The sequence below is a fragment of the Rhea pennata genome, chromosome 2, assembly GCF_028389875.1.
Source record: "Rhea pennata isolate bPtePen1 chromosome 2, bPtePen1.pri, whole genome shotgun sequence".
NCBI classification, from domain to species: Eukaryota; Metazoa; Chordata; class Aves; order Rheiformes; family Rheidae; genus Rhea; species Rhea pennata.
Genome location: NC_084664.1, coordinates 10939773 through 10960565, shown reverse-complemented (window position 1 = coordinate 10960565; position 20793 = coordinate 10939773). Strand labels below are relative to the sequence as shown.

Genomic DNA, 20793 nt, shown 5'->3' with positions numbered 1-20793 from the left:
ATTTCTGTCCTAAACTATTCTGGTACTGAGGCACAGACACACTAGCAGTCTGCTATGAAATATATTTCATAGAGCTGAAATGTCCTCTGAAAAGTTTCCAATATGGTAATGCAGTCTGTGTGACACTTTAAATAAGAGGCCGCAGCTGAGATCTGGGAATCATTCTTCAACATATGTACAGTATATGATGCACTTATAGCAAAATCTTTCCCAAAGGAATTATAAACTAACCAAGAATTTAACTGGAATATTTCTGTACATTGTAAATCTCTCAGCTTAAATTTGTGTTCAGGAGGGAGTGGAGGAAAAGGCCTTTGGAAATTGTGCAGGAGAACTGATTTCTTCAAAAGATAAAATCCTGCCTTTGGATTGCAATCATAACAAAAACACTTCTAGGATTTAATAATAGTAATTGTAATACTAATTAATGAGGGTGTTTTTTTTAGAGGATAAAGTTTAAGAGGCATCTAGAATTTGTCCACAAACCTAAATTTCCTCCAAAAACTGTATATAAAATGTCAATGAAAATAGTAGATGTTGTCTTGCAAAGTTAGACTCCCAGGGGAAGCAGCATTAAAAATCTGAAACTGAAACTAGAAAGTCCTAGTGCATTTTTTAACCAAAAATATAGTTTTAAGGTGACTGAAACATTTTGCACATTTTTATTTGTTTTGTCAAGTTGTTTTACTTGAAAAAATAATCAAGAAATTAAAAATCCTATCAAATGGCTGTTTTCATATTTCTTTGTACTATCAAGGGACATATGGATTAGAAATTTAATTTAGTGAAAAAATCAAATATTTCATTTTAAATAGAACAAAGTATTTTGTATACATAAAATTATTCTTTAGACTTCTCATCATTCTTTATAAAAGGGCATTTTTGTATTGTGTTGCTGGTAAGTAATCTGAAAAAAAGAGAGTTATTCTCAGCAATCTAGTAAAAAGAAAAAGGGAAATTGGCTTTGCTAGTCTTTTTTGACCAAAGGAATGCAAACAGTGTGTACATAGCTACAATCAAATTTGATGTTATCATTCTCTCTCTAATCTCTTTCTCTAGCTTTTAATGATCTAATAAACTGCTTTACCACATTTGTACCAAACTGACAGTGTTTCTTTAAAGCAAATTTGCTATCTTGAAGTTTGCAATGTATGGCTATTCAATAGCATCACAGATGCTATTCCTTTTCTTTTTTTCATGATTGGTAAAACACAAAGGATTGTGTCTATGATTCCTGCAAAACAGTAATCATAATAATGTCATAGTGACTCATTCCTTTTTTCTACCCTTTACTCTCTCTAGAACCACATCTATAATGATCCCATTAGGTACTACATGAGGCAAAAGCCCAAAGAAAGCTCATCTGCTTTGGCCCACACATCCATATCCCCTCAACAGCACGCTGAAAATCTTCGTGGAAAGACCTTCAGCCAGCCAACACCAGACAAACTCCTGCCAGAGTCAGAAATGGAGCTTGACCAAAAAACTCTGATAGCCGCGCTACACACGTACATCATGCAGAACTTGTCAGCACAAAGCAATGATAAAAGCCCTCTCAGCAGGACTACAGGGTCTCACGATTATGCTGACAGGCTCCACCCTTCTCAAGTCAGTCATTTTGATGGAACTTTTACCAAAGGAAAAGCAGAAGATTTTGAAATGAAGAAACTGTTGCAGCCAAGACCTGCACAAGGAGTTCTGGGGCCAAGTTCAGAGATTCTGAATCAAAAATCTTCTTCCCAGGACAAACCAAAGGACTCTCTGAGTGCAATGGATGGTAAAGTTGATATTTATTTATTTAAACTTGTCCGAATTTTCCCTCATGCTGCGTATTTTTGCAAAAGATATAAATAGACCTAATTATGTATCTCCTACTATTGATGTGTTCATCTTTCTTCCATAATACTCACCGTAATAATATTCACTGTACTAACTACTCTTTCCTTGCAAACATCTACCCACCTTTTATATGCATGCAGAAAGATAGTGCACTCAGTAAGACCTATCATTTATATAGTTTTTTATATTTTTGAAGTATTTTACAAACTACATAATTATAGGAATATCTTTGCTCTCAAATCTGCTTTTATGCATGCATTTCCCACTGTATACAGATAAGATAGAGCAGCATATTTTTTCCCATTTATTGATTTAGCTGGAAATTCAAAGACCATGAGTAAAACTCAAAGTCAGCCAAAGAAATCAGTGCTGAAATAAACAATGGCACAAAACACATAAAGAGGAGGAGTCTATCAATTTTATGGATATGTGAACACGCAGTAACACAAGAAAGTGGGGGTTACAACTAGGTTTGGCTGGACAGTCTGTAACAAACAATTTTATTTGCTGAATGTTCATCTTTTTTGCTAATGCTACTTAACCATGACTAGATTCTGATTTCTTTTATATGTAATAGTTGGAAAAATATTTAAATGAAGATAGAGTGTTACATCTCATGGGATACTGCGCTGTATTTCAAGGGCTGTTTTGTAAGTCAAGATGTGTCTTCACTTCATGGCTGGGGATCAGATAGAGCTAAGAAAATAACTCATTCCCTTTATTGTTTCTCTAAACTAACCCAGCTATTGATGTTATTCAAGTAGTTAGGAATGCCTGAAAAATAAAATAATTGATCTTTAGACATGGCCGGGCAACTACATCTGTTACAGTGTAGTTACCACAAACCCCAACCATTTAGGTGATATGTAAGAGGGTTTCTTTGAATCTTTTCTGAAGTTAGTATCATTCATAAAGCTTAATGTTCTATGATTTTTTTTTAACATACAAAAAGTCAAAGTTGCAGCAGTGGAAAGATAATGCTTGCAATCTAAAGGATGCCTGAAAGTGAAAGCATTCTTGGTATGGTGCCCAGAGATAATAGGTTTCAAGGAACAAGTCATAATGTAAAAATCAAATCCGGGTGGCACAGTAAGTCTCTTCCACAGGTTAGACAGTTTTGTTGCTAGTCTCAAAACAAACTAGGCACATGCTGGTTTCATTATCCTCCAGCTGTTCCACTTCACCTTTCCTAGTAGGAGCCAACAGGGAAAAAAGTGCTTAACACTTAGAGAGAATAACATGTTTCACAATTTATTGGGTTGTGCTGCATTGACTTCACGTACATAATGTGCCCTGTAGGAACATCTCCCATTGCATTAGCTTTTAAATGTTGCATAAACTTAAAATTATGAATTGCTGAGAAGTGAATAATATGCTTTCCTTTGCATTTTTGTGCCGTTAAATAGTCTCACATGGAGGTGGTGAGAACAGACACCAGTGTAGTCATAGTTCAAAGTGGGAGCATTAGACTGATGATGGATTGGAGTCAGATTTGCCAGGCTGACCGGCAATTCATGGACTCACAGAATCAGTAAGGTTGGAAGGGACCTCTGGAGATCATTTAGTCCAACCTCCCTGCTCAGCAGGGTCACCTAGAGCATGGTAGACAGGGCTGCAACCAGGTGGGCCTTGAATATCTGCAGAGAAGGAGACTCCACCACCTCTCTGGGCAACCTGGTCCAGTGCTCCGTCACTCTCCCAGGGAAGAAATTCCCCCTCACGGTCAGGCGGAACTTCCTGTGCTTCAATTTCTGCCCATTGCCTCTTGTCCTGTCACATGGGACAACTGAAAAGAGTTTGTCCCCATCTCGTTCTGTATCTGACCTTTCTCCAAGCTCTCTGACGCTTTGGGACTTTTGTATGTTTGCAGGTTGTTCCTCTCCTGTGTTGCCCAAAACACAAAATAGTTCAAAACTAGGCAGTACGCAGGGCAGTCACATGAACTCTCATCTCTGCCGCATCAGATTCAGGATTCAGAAGAAAAGTGAAGCTTGACTGGCAGAACAATCCAGAAGGTGCTGAGCAGATTAGCACAGGAATTGCTGTGAAACAGCAGCAGGTAAATTAGTTAACAAGGCACCCTGAGGGAGAAATACAAGGGAAGGAAATCTGGAGCCACTTTTCTATCAGATTTGGAAACTATTATCTCTAGGAGCAGTGTGATGTGCGTGGGTACTGCCTTTGTAGTCACTGTACAGTAGTGGAAATCATTAATCTGTCTTCTGCATCAGCCATATTTAGAGCTTGGCTCAGTTTTCTCTTGAGTGATTTATTCTAGTCTAGTCATTTTCAATATATTAAATAGTACAGAATATATTTCTCAGCTGCTTTGGAAAGGCCACAAAATAAGTTATTCAGATTTTTTTTCAATAAATAAGAAACATCTGCGTTTATAGAGCAAAAATATTTTTGTTCATCCTCTCTCTTGCCAAGCTGTGGTCACCAGTCCAGGCAGTGTTCAGGACCTCCTGTTGTGGAGAGCTGATAGGTGGTCAATAGGCTGACAGGCTGGAAGCGGACAGCTCGCCCCGTGGGATTGCAGATCATGCAGAAGTGTTGTGCTGTGATTTCAGCAAAGTTATTATTGCTCCACCACTCTTTACTGGACAAGCTGGCTTTGGCAGTTGCATCAGCAGAGTATGAAGCATGATCTATGCACTGTATGATAAATCTGTTTTCCCTTGCTAAGCTGCTGCTGAAACCTAGAGTGATTTTTACTGATGAAGTTGATATTAAAAATTATGCAATCTAAAAAATATTTGCTTTTATTGTCATTATGGAACCATAGTAACTGTGAAAGGGAACTTGTCTTCTGCAATTCAGAAGCTGGAGCTAAGGGAGAAATTTGATTTACCCTATAAGCCAACATGAGCATTAGCAGTTCTATTTAGAAGAGGTTGGTGGGAGAGTACAAAGGCTGTACACAGCTGTATGTATGTTCAAGTACACATGCTCTTTAAGTGATATGCTATTGCAATATCCACCTGCTTTTCTACAATAATATTTTCTGATTTTAAGAAATGCATAAGAATTACTTTGTTACCCAAAGGTGTTTGTAAATACATACACTGATATTTATTTGTGCATCAGCCCTATCCAATCATCTGTAAATGACATAAAAACATGGACAAGCGCCATAATAACAAGTGGAAACTTCCATTTTTAAAATGGGCATGGATTAACAGTATATCATTAATTTCATAAGTTTAGCAAGCTTCTTTATTTAGACCTTTCTCTCCAGGTTGTTATAGATGTGTTGGTGATGATTCATCCAGTGCACTTAACATATGATGATCCTCATACATTCAGTTTGGTATTGCCGTCAGTTTTTAGCATTTTAAGTCACACTTACAGTTGTTCACTAAAGGTAGCATATAATACCTATGTTGTATTTTCGAGGTGGTCTTTCAATGGACGGTGTCCCAGGGGTGTTGACCAGACCAGGAATAATGGCATCAGAGATGCAGGATGCTCCTCTAAACCAGGTTTATTTAATGACCCAGAGGCTGCAGTGAGCATGCTAGTGGTATCTGGAGTATGGCCTGTGACCATTCATTTTTTTCTTGTGTAATTCTTCCCTGCATTCCTCTTTCCATTTCCTTTGAGATTAAGACTGCTTTATTATTGACAATGAACCTGTGGAAGTGGAGTGGAGAGATAAGACTTTGCTGAGATAATAGATACAGAAAAAAAAAGCGGGCTTGGAAGAATGAAATGGAATTGAAATGACAAGGCTGTATTGGCTGCCTGTTGTTCAGTAGCTCAGTAGCTGGTCTGACAGCTGGTGGATATGCAACACAAACGAACCTGAAACAAAATTCTGTGTTAACATTTGTCTTCTGATATTGATGTAAGAGCCAGTGACTGGCTTGAATAAAACTTTCTGAATAACAACATTAAGTGAAACATTTGAATAAAACTCAAATGCAGGTGCAAATTAGTTTCAAGGCTTGCTTCCAGCTTGGAAATCCCAGGTTGTTGAATTTTCACATCAGTATTTTGAGCTACTTCAGATTTATATAACCAAATTCCTGTAATGTCACCTCTATTATTTATCTTAAATAAATGAACACAGTTCATGCAAGTTTTACCCAATAAGACAAATGCTTTTATGTTGTTTTATTTACTGAAATTGTTTGAAACATCTTCCCGTACATTTTGCTAAAAACTTTACACAATTTCTAAAGACTTTTTAAAAAGTCCTATTCCTGTGTTCAGAAAGGACTTAAGTAAGGACTGTGTTCAACAGGACTTAGGACGTAAGTAACATTAGCCCTTAACGAACCTGAGACCCCAAAGTGTAAAAAAAAAAAAAAAAAAAAAAGAAAAGAAAAAGAGAGAGAGCGAGCTGAAGCTACTAAGCATATAAGCATTTTTTTAAACTTTTAAATAAAACTAGTTTCTTGGTAAGATATTTTCTAATAGCTTGAAAATCACAATAACTGAATGACATTCTTCTCAATGGGTTATGGCTAGAAAAAAAGGATTCTTAGTCAAGAGAAAATAAATGCGTTTTCAATGATTGCTTCTGCTCTTAAGTTGAACAAATCAAAATGGTTCAAAAATGTTTTAGGAAACTGAGAGAGTGACCCTAAAGCAGTCAGTGTCACTTAATATTTAGGAAACTCATCCTGAACATGGGAAAACCATGCCCAAGGCTCTAATCAACTGGCTGTATTGGGCATTTGCTCTCTCATTTGGTGAGAAGCAAATGATGTTAATGAATGATGTTTGTGGGTTCTTACAAGACTTTCATAGATGTTTTATATGGGCGTTCCACATTTACAATGAGTTTAGAAATGGATTCTTGATCTGCACTAAAAAATGATTATGATCATTTGTAACTATTATGAGGACAGCTTGCTTTTCTCCAAAATAATATTCCAGATGATTGCAAAACCTTAAAAAACTTGCTCAGATTAAATGCTAAGTGCCGCACATCAAGAGTTATTTGCATGAATAGATAAATGGCCAAAACTCTTGAAAAAAAATCAGTGAAGTCATTGTAGTTTTCTATCTTTTGTAGATTCACTGATGTCAGGTAATCAGTGTTCCAAGAATATTTTCTCCTACTGTGATGTGTCTTGCAAAATGTTTTTATACATTTACTTGAAAAGTTTCAGTTTTGATTTGCAACTGGTATCTATTCTTTTTCTTCCCTGACTTTATTAGCTCTGTTTCAATAATTTAGATTTTTTCTGTCCGGTTATTGGTCAATAATTCCATAAAACATAAAAACAGAAGTGATACATAAACAGAGCTTTTGCAGCAATCTGGTAACTTTGGTATTTTGTGGATTAATTACATTTCTATTTAATCTCTCCATTGCTGCTATGTGTAGCATCTTTTCCTAATGGCCATCTTGCAGACAGCTGGGCTTCTTGAAAAAGTTTATTGAGCTCAGTTTGACAAAATCTGGTGACAACTTTTATTGAAGTTTGAATCAATTTGCCCTTGTAAATTGTCTTTCTGAAGAAAAGGGTGATCATCTTTTTACTGTATTATTAAATTTATAATGGGAGGCAGATACAGTACAATAAAATGTGGAAATGGAAGTATGCAACATGTGCTGTACAGTATTACTTAGATTCTGCTAAACTTCAATCTTAATTTTGTTGCCTCCAAATGCCTGGAGAGTCCAAAATAGTTTTGAATTTAGGTCTTTAACTCTATCCTTACTGAACCCTTTCTTTAAATTGTACAAAGCAGTCTGCTATTTCAGTATGCTACCATAATCTTTACTGGATGCCAGCTTGGAGCAGCATCACAGATTTCACTTCACTGTATCTTTTCTTATTGATCTTCACACCTGAATGTTTAAAATTATGCTTTGTAAGGAAGTTTCAGAAGTTGACAGCATACAACCTCACCAGTAGAATTTTGGAATATCATTGTGGATTATTGGAGGAAAGATGTATCCTTCTGATGTGGCAAAACAAATGCATCAAAGGACCACGTTCCCCCATGTGTTAAAACCGTTTTCCAGTTACAGTGAACCTACTATTTAAACTGCTTAAACTATATTGGCTTATGCTGACTAAAAAGTGAATACAGCACTAGTTTAGTTGGTGAACTATGGGGCAAGCAGGAGGAAATTAAACTCTGCCTTGACATGGCATTGATCAGCTGCAAGCACTAACCTCTGCTGCTAAAACCATGGGGTCCAAAAGATGGAGGACATTTCCAAAGTCTTGGCTTCTCTTCCAAGTGAAAAACAGTCCTCTGTTCTTGTCCTCACAGGTGTTAAGCTGCCTTTTCCTTGGAGCAGAAACATCTCTTACTTCTTCTTTCCTAGTGCTGTGAGAAGCAAAATCTCCAACTCTCTTCTTCAGTCCTTTCTCCAGTAGTGTGCTCTCCTTTACACATCTACTTTTAAAGTCACCTTTATGGTTGCCTGAAGACTGACAGCATGATCCTAAAGTTGAGTTGATGATAAACATGTCCTACCACAATGCTTACTAGGGGAATATTCCTGGAGGGAAAAAGGCTGCATATTGCCTCCTGAACACTTATATGTGTTAAATTTCTACGTTCAACAGAGATTTGAAAGCAGTGTGTAATTCCATCAATGAATTTCATGTGCTTCCAATCTTTTATTCTTACCCAGTACTAAATATGTGAAAGTGAGTTTGCTTGCTTGCATGCATATGCACATACATGGCAAATCAGTGATCAGTATGAATAAGCAGAACAGAGGCATGACTGAAGATGGTTTTAAGATGCCAAACGAAGCCCTTAATTAAGTAAGTTTACTCCAATGGAAATTACATTGCAGAGCAATGTAGAATGGCACTAAAGGATATATGATGTCCTACAAGTACCTTCCCTGAATAACATCTTCTAATATATACTGTCCTTGGATTTTCTCATCTTCAGAACTCTTTTTTGTATTTTTTTTCTGAACATATGTCTGATAAATCTCATCCATTTGCTTTTCCCAGCCTAGAATGTCATCTTCCATTTCTTTCCTTAATGTGACTGATAAAACATTTTCCCCATTTTGTTCATAGCTGACAAATCAAAATAGTGTTTTGACAAAATTCACATTTGAAATATATTTTTATATATTTTCCAAGGGAAATCAATATGATTTAGGAAATTTGCCCATTACATATCCATGTATGAAATAATTCTAAGTGAAGAAGAGCTTTCTGATTGAAAGACAAAATACCTCTTTTCCAAAACTGCATACAGCTATTTACTTTATTAAAAAAAAAATCAACAAAGAAACATGCTCTCTAATGAATAGTAGTGTTGTTTGTGCCAATGTGTGCAGCTAAATAAATATTGAGCTATCTTAGCAGTAGTCTTCAGTATTTTGAGTCAATTTGGACTAGGAAGCTATACTGTACTTGTAAATAGTGACAATTTTACACTCATGTCTCCAGGACAACTTGCTAGGTTGAATGGCACAGGTTGGCCTTGTCATAAAATCAAACATCCTTTGATAATACTGTACTTCCTATAATGGCAGCAGCTGACTTCATTCTGTGTCTTGGCTCCCTCAATGTGAATGTACTCTTTTGGAAAACAGGCGATCTTCACAAAGGAATAGGTATCTTTAGGAAAAATGAAATACACTTATTGATACAGGCACAGACACTTACATGCAGCTAAATCTTGTGCTTATGTTGTTTTGTGATCCAGAAACACTTATTAAGGATGTACTGAAGGACCTGGAGAAACATTGGGTGAATGTGGAGAACCTGAGCTCATTGGAAGTGGATGAGATTGCTGATACTCTTGCTGATGCAATTCAAGCCGTTGACATACATGAAGAAAGGGAAGAGGGTGCTGGAAAAACTAGAGAAGATGAAACAGAAGGAGAAAGGAAGAAAGGAGATGCACAAGGAAGGGCAGAGGTTCAGCCTGCATTAATGGAGAACAGTGTTAACATAGCAGGTATTAACTCAAAGACTTAAATATAGAAAAAAATTAATATCCAAATTTTCCTTTTCATGTTTCACTTTAGTACTAGACTTTTCCTTACCAGTTTTAAAGGAGATAGGAATGAAAGTTTTTCTGTTCTTCCCAGAAGGCTCAAAATTTTAGCTTTCCCATTTCCTTTTTACAGTAAATACTTTATTTACCTGAAATGTATCTGTTTACGAACCCTGGGTCTTCAAGCTTCATAAACAAGATAAACCTACGCACTCAGTTATATTGAAAGACAAATTGCTTTATGCTATGTGGTCTAATTTCCTATTATTGAAAATGAGATGTTTAAACAAAATGATAATGAAAAATGATTATATTTCAGAAATATGTTTTGAAATATATGAAAAAGATCATGTGTTTTACAGATGATTGTTCTTTAATATAATTACTTGCAGAAGAAAGTTTTAGACAGATGCATCTATAAAACAACTTGTTCCCTTTCCTACTCAGAGAGCTAAGGGAATTATTATGGTTATTTGCTTCTGTTTGGACACAAATTTTCATGGCAATGTAGATTCAGGAGCTGCAGTAATTGCCATTAATGAGTCAACACTTAGCACAGTTACCACTTAACATAAGTTACCGCTTACCCATTCTCTATTTTAGGAATGTTTTATCAAAAGCACCAAAACCATGTGATATTTGTGACAAACAGTGCCTTTACATTACTGTCTTTTTATCTGTCAAAAGTAGGAGAGTTATTGACAATAGCAATATACCGATATCCTTACTGATCAGGGGTATTCTGGTTATTTTAATTGCCAGTTCTGTCTGTAGATTGAAATGAACAGTCTTGTGGGCTTGTCTTGAATCATGCTGGGAGAGTGGATAAGACAGTGCATAAACTAAGAGCCACAGTTATTTAACTGAGGTTAATGATGCGACTGTATGTCATTATTATAGTTAAAACGTAACATATTCCTGGTAATAATATATCCATAGATGTACATCTTTTTCTTCCACTAAATTGTGTGAGTGGTGTATGTTTCCTTCTTGCTTAATGTAAGTATGATGTCCTTTCTGCCAGGTAGAATCACTTTATTGTTTTTCCTGGGATATTAATAAACTGATGTGAAGATCAGCCACTTAATTAGCAAAATAACACTATTACATTGGCTCTTGCAGTATTATTTCTATTGATCTTGCATTAATTTTCCATCTAAGTGGAGCTAGCATAACCATAATGGATTATACCGAGCTCTTTACTATGCCCTTTCAGCTATGATGTCTTAATGTTTAAACTGCATTAAAAAAGCTACAATTACAAATAAAGCTGCCTATAAGCAGCATTTGTTTCATATATATGATGCTTTTCTGTTATAATTTTATATATAGATATACATATGTATGTGCTTTCCACATCCTACAGATAACGAAGTACGTGAAGCCAGCACCAGAACTGATAAAAAGGTAGAGTATCAGTATTTTAAAAATAAAAAAAAAATATTTCATCTCAGTATATCAATTTTATGTGCAGTGAGAGTTAGAAACACAGTTCAAAAATATAAAAAAGGTTTTGTGTTTTATGTGGGTATAATTCAGTATTACAGCATAAGCATATTGTTGTTGATGCATTGAAATACTGAATGAAGATTTTTCTAATCCTTAACCAAAATAGCTGTGCCAGTTCAAAAAAAAAAAAAAAAAAACAAAACAAAAAACAAAAAAAAAAAAAAACCCAAACCCAAACCAAAGTCCAGTCCTATTTTTCCTTTCTTTTAATCAAGGCTTGAGTAAATAGACAAAATTTGCAACAGATCCAAAAGTTCAGATATATTCAGGCTTTTCCCCTCACTAGTGAATTTTGAGTGTTCTGATGTTCTATCGAAAACACACTTTTTTCACCTGTCCCTTTTCTCTCAGTTCTGGGGAATGTAAGCATCATGCTCAGATAATCTCTCTGATTTTGAGAGGCAGATGAGTAAACATATTCCCTCTGAGAGCTCATGTGTATGGGAGGATTCAAAATTCCATTTTCATTCATGAGATCTGCCGATCTTCACTTTCCACTGTCAAGTCTGCAGTTAATTCTTCAAAACTGTGGAATATTAGACATATTTCAAAAGGTCTAGACAATATTCTGTGTGGTAACATCAAATTTGGGATTCTAATCTGAATTACTTTTATAATATTCCTCATGAGTTTTGAATAATATCTTATAAACTTATGTCCTATATTTTGCCATTTTTGAGATCCTCTTATCTTTCTTTTTCTGGGTTGTGTGGAGTGAAAATATCTCAAAGAAATGCTTTTAAATATTGAATTGGAAATGTTCCTACTATATACTCTACCAAATAGTTAAGACTGCAAGGTCCATAAGTGAGCAAATCCTCTATTGTTCAAAGTAAAATCTCCTCAATACCTGCCCATCTATCAGGCAAGGAAAACATACAAGTGGACAATCTGGCAGGAGTTTTAACCACCCATGTGAAATTCTTCAGAGGAATGAAGTGCTGCATTCACAATTGTCTTATAGAGGATCCCGTGGACAGATTTCTCAGTGGTAGCTTGAATAGGAGATGTAACAGAAAAGAATGTTGTGACACAGATCACAGAGTGCCCGTAAGTCATTATCTCCTCCCAAATGTTTGGCTGTAATATACTTTTATACAGGGAAACTAGCTAATGAATTCTCTAGGCATACATTTTGATTTTTGCTCATTTGCTCATCATTTCAATTTATTAGATTAATTGTATGATCATAATTTTAACTTTGATCACTCACAATTTTTCACAACTATTTCTAGAGCTGAACAAGTGAAATACAATTTGTCACCTAAGATCCTTTCCTATGTTATGACTTAAAATATCCAAAGCAGGCATGCATGTATTTCCTGTCCCAACTCCTAGGCATACTGATTTATATCATTTCTCCTTTTCATAAAATTATATGGTAACAAAGTTTTATTCACATCGATACTCATACACACACACACACACACAAAAAAAAAAACCCACTGTGAAAATGTTACCAGCATTTTCTTCTAGGTGTGTCTGAGAACTTTGAAGAGAGAGAAAAAGTTATCAAGATTTCTGTGATATTGAAAGAAGAATGTAACTGTTAACTATAGAATATGTTTACCCTTACTATAACTTTTAATGTTTTTTTATTACTTCTGAATAAGTATTATGTTCTCATATAGTCTTGCAGCATATAGAAATTCAGAAATTGACCACACCACATTTGTATGAATAGACTCTTGCATTTCAGTAAGGGTTCAAAGAATTTTATCTACATTTTGTTCTTTAAAACATTTCTGTGTTTCATTTTACAAATACTATTTATTTTAATACAGGAGAACACTGCAAAACTAGTTAACTTCTTGAATGAGAATGCATTACCTGAAAATATGCCTAAAGAAATTATACATGAAGAATCTACTAAGACAGAAACCAAGAAATCTGAAGATACTGACTCTCCCTCTTCTTCCTCAGAAGAAATAAATGCTGGTGTGGAAAACGTAAAAAGTGAGACTTTCTCAAGGGAACTGACAGATGCAAGGAACACTGAATTTGACTCTAAAGAGCCGAGTGAGACCCACTATTGGATTCAGAATGCTTTAATGAAGGATGAAAACCCCTATGAAGATCCTCAGAAAAAGATGGGACACGACTTACAGCTTGAAGTGAAGTATTCCAAGGAGAAAGACTATGGCTATATTGTAACAGCGAAAGAGTAAGTATAGCAACCAATTTGAATAGCATTTTCAAATGGAGAGAAGATAAAGTGATTGTACTCAATGAAATATAAAAGAGGAAAATGCCACAGGCCTAATTTATAATACATCTGAAACTATTTGTAAATAGTTCAGTACTTTGATGAAACTATAAGAAAAGAGTGCTACTTACAGCTGCCTTTTCTCCACTATGGAAAGTATTTAATTTGTAGACTTTTTGCTTAGACCTCACTCTATCTTCTCATGTTCCAGTGACCTTCCAATATGTCAGTAAGTGTGCTTATGGTTAGGATGTGGGCTTAAAATATTTGACTTGAAAGTAGCCTAAATATCAATGTCTGAGTCATTCTTTGAAAAAATGACACACAATAATAAAGCACAATATTTTCTCTGTGGTTTCATTTTGATCTGAAAATAACACAAATAGAAATCCAAACAGCACATATGCAGCTAGTTTGGAAAGAAAGACCTAATGATTTCAGGTCATGTCACTAATGAATTTGACATTTAATACCATACTTTCAAAAGGCAGCTTTTTCCCCCTAGTGATGCACAATTTATTAAAGGAAGATTTAGGAGTTTAGAATGTGGGCACTATTACTTCCCTCTCTGTCCTTCCCTCCTCCCCACACCTCTGTGAAAACAATGTTATATTTGATTAATGATCCCTGCTTATTTTCCCTGAGAAATTAGGAAATTCTAGGATGAACTTACAAATCTGTACTGTGGCTCTGTTGCTTTAAAACACATGCGGCTGGGCACCAGAGAGGACAGCTTTCTGTTTGCCATCTTCCATGGGCTACCCTTGAGACAGATGGGATCAAGAAGAATAGGTGACATTTGTGAGGGAGAGATTTTAAATAGTGCATGGAGGGCTAGGCAAAGGGAGTGAAAGTGGAGGCTTTGCAGCCTGCAAACATCAGAGAAAGACAGAAGCAGATACAGACAAGAGACTTCTCAAAAAGCAGGGAACAGAAAAACAGCCTCTCCTCAGAGATAGTAGAAAGGAAAACATTTCACAGACTTGTTACCTTGCAGAAACTTTTGCAAATAAGTTATTTAGTTACTGGAATTAGAGAATTCTGGAAGAAAGGACTCACCTTGAAAGGACATAGTGAAAACAGATTTATGTTAAGAATCCTTGCACTGCTGTCTTGTCTTGTTCTCAAATTTTTGTTGTTCTAGCAGAAATATTTCTACTTTACCTTCTAAAGAAATCCAGCTCTATAGTTTAGAAAAGATTTTGGGGAGTTTTGGGGTTCTTACCTTACAGAGTCCCAGCAGCTTTGGGGTCCTCTCACACTCATGTTACCTTGTTTCTGTGTCTACAGCCATTATTGTTATTTAATCTTCAAGTACTTCAGATTTAGTTAGCTAGTTTTAAGTTTGTTTTGCAATCACACTTTCCAGTTATTTTCCTCTAACTTGTTTTATTTTCATTGATTGGCTCCTACAGCAGACTTCATATTCTCAAGAACCTCTTCCTGGAGAAAGCTTGTCTAACAGATCATTCTCCCAGTCTTTTGTCTAGGTTGTATCTTGGTCCTTCAGTTAGTTCTCTCTTTGCTAATGGAGCGCTAAATAGTCACCAAGATTCAACAAACCAGTCTACCAGAAATTGATGAGAGAGCATAGCTTACCTGCTTCTCTTGGTTCACGCCTACAAACGCTATGTGAAACAGTAGAAGCTAGTTCTTCTCTCATGCCTTACAACACACATCAGTTTGGAAGGCACCTTTACACCTAACTGTACTCCATTCGAATCATGTCCCTTCCCCATCCTGATTTCTTTGGCCCCAAAAGTCTCCAAAAGCTTAGTGCTTTCACAGTTCTGCATAACAGGTGATGTTCTGACTTTCATTCTTCATAGCATTTAAATTATCCATCTGTTATCTCTTCTTCCTACCTAGCTCCCAACCGATGTGTTTTCCCCAGCTTATATCTTTTATCATATAGTGAAACTTTTTGAACAGGGTTGTGTGCCCAAAAGCTCTTAACCTTAGAGGACTCCATATACACTCTTATATAATTTATCATACATTTGTTCAGCTTCTTTACTATTTTTAGTTCAATAAAGATGAATGGTATATTTATTTTATACTAGATTATTACATTTTTAGTAACTTTCAGGCAAGGTGCTTTTAGGGGAACATTGGGATCCTGTTAAAAATGCTCAGAAGCAACATGAAAGTCTTTGTCATGAGTTCAGTGAAACTACTTAAAAAGTTCTGGATTCAAAAATATTAATTTTATCAAAATAGCTTTTGTATTTAAATGTAACTGGCTTATTATGGAAAGTATGCATTATCCATAACTAGTCAGCTCAAATGATAGCTTGTTACTACCTTCTTAGAATTTTCTGAACTGTTAGGTCACTTTCTCCAAAGTCATCTTATAGAAAATGAGTATATGCTTTCAAGGTTTTTCCCAGTTCTTAATCTAGAATGATTTAATTATTGATGAGAACTAGCTGAATAAATTGAATGAGAGGAAAAAATCCTTTTGTAGCAGGATTGTATTGCACTCAATTCACAGCAAGCACGTTCTGATTCAGTGTTCTCAGTCAGTGACTTCTAATACTTCAGGGATTTGATTTTCTTTAAAACTCCTGCTGCCAAAATTTTAAGCTGTTATCATTAGTTATTCTTTTGATGATATTAACTGAAAAGTAAGAAGAAATAATAAAATTAAAATTTTGAAGTTAACATTTTTAAATATTCTGGACTTTTATAATAAAACAAAATATGCCAAAATATGCAGGAAGTTCTGCATGCTAAAAGTGGACTTGTTCACTCTGCATGAGTACTGAAATATTTTCTGCAGCATCTGAGGGATTTATTACTTATTCCTATTTCCCATAACTATTTGCTTAATACATAAATTGGCCTGAGAGAGCAATTGGATCAGTCTACCTGTGAGTTTTAGCAAGGACTTGTTCGTGCAATTATACTTATTCTTGGGGGAGAGAGGGTAGAGAACAGGATAATATTTGTTAACTTTTACAAATTTGTTAACTTGTAGTTTGTTAAGAAGGGCAATTTTAGTGTCCATTTAATGAACATTTCTTCATTACACTTCCAGTAAGTTTTCATACTGTAAATCTTACTTGCTGTTTGCAGTAAGTAAATAGTCATAATAAATGGCTTTGCTACACATTTATGTTACACATTTGTTTATACACAGTGAAGTAAGGGGGTTAGAACTCCTAGAAAGATCTTTACATCTCTCTAAAATCATATCTGCTTCAGAAGTGATGGTAGTCTATATAAGTGCTCAGGAAATGGATGTCACAAGTGATCTTTGATACTTTGTATCTAGATTTTTAATTTTTTAAAAGTTCTCTATTTTAGATACAGAAAAAGTTGAAGCTAAAGGTAGGCATGAAAACCATCTTTCTAATATGAGTTTCAGGCAGATTCACGTACGAAATATCATTCTTGGAGAAATTAGCACATTTAAGATTACAAAAGGTTACTATTCAGGGTTCCTTTTTTTTTTTTTTTTTTTTTTTTTTTTAATTCAGTCATAGTTTATCCACATTAAATGAAATGCTGAAATGAAACTTTAGTGGTACTTACTGGCCAAGATTTTTTGGAGCAGTGGAGCTTCATTTTTTTTAGCTGAAACTGTGGTCTTTTGGAGAGAAAGGGAAATAGTCCAACATATTTGTACACTGGGGATAATAGCAAGAGTTTTTTTCACCTTCTGATCTGAAAATAGAACTGAAAAGATTATACTCAGTGGTATAGTTGACAGATGTCAGAGGTGATCCATTTGCTATTAGATTGTCAGGCTACCATGGCTTTGCAAGTGTGACCCAAGGAGATATAAAGATTGCTTCGGTGAACTCCTAAGATGCCAGCTTTTAATTGTGCCACAAAGCAAAGATAAACATTTCCATGTAATACTTGAAGAAAAGATTTGCACTAGTTTAAAGACTTGTCAAAATGGCAGTCTGATTGTCAATAGTAAGAACAATAGGTCACTCCTGCTGTGTTTGTCTAGTGACCTTTCAGATGGTTGGAGCACTGCAATCCATACCAATCCATAATATCCATCAGCACTAATCTTAGGAATGAATTGACAGTTTCAGTGTAGAAAATTGTCGAGCAAATCCTCCATGGTGCTGCTTCAGCACTTTATTATGCTGAGAAACCAATCAAATTGGGTGATTTACTTTGTTCACTCTTACCTCCTTCAAAAACTTGGAATTCTGTAGAAGTTGTATGTGTGAGAGAGGTTTGCTTCTCCCTCAGTGTATCTGTTTCGTAACTGTTTCTGCTAATTTTAACTCTGAAATTCTAAAGTGATCTTACAAGACAAATTATTTACAGGATGTTACTTTCAGCTATATGCCACTTAGTGTCATAGTTACAAAACACTTCCCATTGTAGTGAGACTACATCCATGGGAGACCTCAAATTAGAGAAGTCTTTGCCTGTTTTTGGACCAAAGAACTCTTATTTTCTGAATTTCCAGTTCTTGTCTTCAAGTATAATAAACTTACTAGTTGGAAAAAAATGTCAGTCTAGGGCTTGTGTTGGCGTGTGCTTTCACATAATGAAAATGCTCATTTGTCTGGGAGAACATATTCTAAGTTAAGGGCTAAAATCATAGTCAAAACGTTTAAACAGTGTTTAGGCTCCTGAGGTCACCCAAAGCCTGATTATTCAGAGCATGCAGTTCCTATTACCTCCAGAAAAACTGAATGCAAGCTGCTGAATGCTTAGCAGTTTAAATAATCAAGCTGGTGTGCAACTTCTTAAATATGGGGCTAAGTAGCTAGATCTAACTACACTTAGAAAAATCCTAATCTGAGAATGCAAAGTTCATCTTTTTGCACTGATGAACATTCATTATGCTTTGGGCTTCAGAACTAAGGCATGCTTTTCCAAAACCATCCCTGGACACTCAAACCAGAGGAACCTGACCTGCTTTGTGATTTATCAGGATATATGTGCTTTAAGTTTTTCATTTTAATGTGAGATCACAGGCAGTTCATGGTAGCTCTGTTGGCTTGTGAGCCAACTTCTGGCATTGTTGTATTAGTCAAATTCTGGATATTTAATGTTTAGTCATATGTTAACTCTCAATTCCAGGCTGTCTATGTAAAATCATGTAGGTTGTGCATCTGTTCACAACATTTTAATTTAATTGGATCATACAATCATACATGCATTTCAGTGCTTTTAATTTGAGGTAGCTGGTATTCTCTCAGTTATTCTGGAAAAGCTGAAAATGGATCTTATGTTCACAGTATCAAATCACTATGAAAGGATTAGTCTGATCCACTTAACATATGAAGGGTTAGGTTAATGCTAAATGCTTGATACTATTTGTACACCTTTACAAAGGTGATAAATAATACTTACCACTGTGCATATAATGACTACTTCTGCAGGAGAGTCTGGTTAGGACCCTAACGCAGAGTCAAACTGTACTTTCTGCTTACTCCCCAAGTTTTCTGTTGGTAAGTTGTTAAAAAATTTATTTTCGTGATCTTAATTATTCCTTACCTTTTCCAGGCTAAAATATTTAGGATATTTTAACTGCATTTAAAAAAATGAAATCTAAAATAAATAGGAGAAAATGAGTCACAATATATATACAGTGACGAAACAGGGCAGATAGGTTTTACTGTTTCTTGTTACTGAAAGGTCATGATGTTTCTTAGAAGCTGAGTTTTTGCATAGTGCTTTTCAGCTCTCTTTTAGGCAAAAATAACAAAATGTTCTTGTTCTTTAATAAATATATACAAAGAGAAACACTGATCTGACCTCTACATACCTCAATGTCCTCTTTCAAATTGTTATTCCACATGCAAGCATATTCTATCAAGGGGAAAAGGTCTTTGTGTTTTCTTCGCTTAACTTCTACAACTAGCTTTAAAAACAAGAAGAAATTTTTAACATACATAAAACAGAAATGCTCTTGCTACTACTCTTAAAAGTCTGTTAAAATCAGCAAGGGACAACACTGCTCAAAGAAACAAAAACTTTGAAAAGAAATGAATTTTTATCATTCACTTTATCACTTTCACTAGCAGAGTCTGCCCTTGTATAAATAAGTTCCATAAAGGTCCATCATTGATTTTAAGGCCGAAAGTTTTGCTTCTGATTTCTGTAGCTTGACTCCTATATAAATAACACAGATGGAAAATACTTGCTTACTATGGTATGCAGTAGAAGTAATTCCATCATTCTGTCTCAACACTATGACTGGTGTCATTTAGAACCTTCCTTGATTAACTGTTCACATGCAATTAGCCATACTTCCTAGTGTTTTCTAGTGTCTTCTAGATATAGAATTTCCCTTTTTCCCCTTTGTTTAGTTCTTCAGCATGCTTGTGATAGTTAGGAAGTGATGATGATCAAACACGCCACATTCAATTCAATGCAGTATACCTCCTTTTAATGCAATGTTTTACCTTAATTCTGATCTTGTATATTCCCATAGGAAAATAGTACTTCATGCATGAGAAAATATCATAAAAATGGTTACTGTAGCTTTTCCATAGAAAGCAAGAAATACTGTGTATAGTTTTTAATAGGAGAGTTCACTTTTGAATGTTTGGAATTTTTGCTTATCTGTGGTATATGCAGAGATAATTTAAGTAAGTTGCCTTTAAATTTGTGCTTCCAAAATCTGATGAAATAAATATATTTCATTGGAACATAGTTCCAATATAAATATATTGTATTGGAACATAGTTTTCATCTGCTGATGTAGAACACTTTACAGGAGAAGAGTCCTTCCAGGGCTCATCTTTCCCTCCTCCTAGGGCTTTACTTTCCTGGATGTTTTCCTATGCCTGCTGCTGGGAAAAGCTATGTATTTTCACTTCTAGAGAGGATTCAGAGCAAAATTTTGAATGGATGCAGCTGGTGGCCAGCTGGTCTGTGACACTGAACAACAGAAACAGCAAGAAATCACTTTTGCCATTTGAATAAAAAGCAATGGTGTGGTTGTAATGATTAACTCACTTTAGTATCTCTCTGCTTAGCTGAATAGATAAAGCTTCTGGCCAGGTTTACCAGAACAGACATTCCCAACTCCCTTTTTCTCTCCTTCCGTGCCCCCTCTTCCTTACAGTGTTTCTCAACTGTGTCTCACACTCACAGCAAGTGCCAGTACACCCGAGTACGTTCTGGGTTGCTCTGCTGTCTCCAGCGTGACACAAGAGAAACCTGCCTGACTGGTTCGCTCAACACTTGCTTTCCCTTTGCAGTGTGCAGCAGGCCTCACTTTATCACACAGACTGGGTGAGACACTGCATGTGCAGTGCGTCCAAGACACTGCTTGTGCACAGTAGCCAAATATGCCAACTGTACAGTGTAGT

General features: G+C 35.6%; 1 protein-coding gene across 1 annotated transcript in view; it reads left to right on the top strand.

Annotated features, from left to right (window-relative positions):
* The window catches only part of PTPRN2 (protein tyrosine phosphatase receptor type N2), a 493407-nt gene that overhangs the window by 81086 nt on the left and 391528 nt on the right, over positions 1–20793 (top strand). Inside the window, exons 6-9 of the mRNA XM_062570859.1 lie at positions 1303–1777; positions 9487–9741; positions 11147–11187; positions 13074–13453. Of these exons, the coding sequence (XP_062426843.1) occupies positions 1303–1777; positions 9487–9741; positions 11147–11187; positions 13074–13453 (1151 nt within the window). The remainder of the gene's footprint in view (positions 1–1302; positions 1778–9486; positions 9742–11146; positions 11188–13073; positions 13454–20793) is intronic.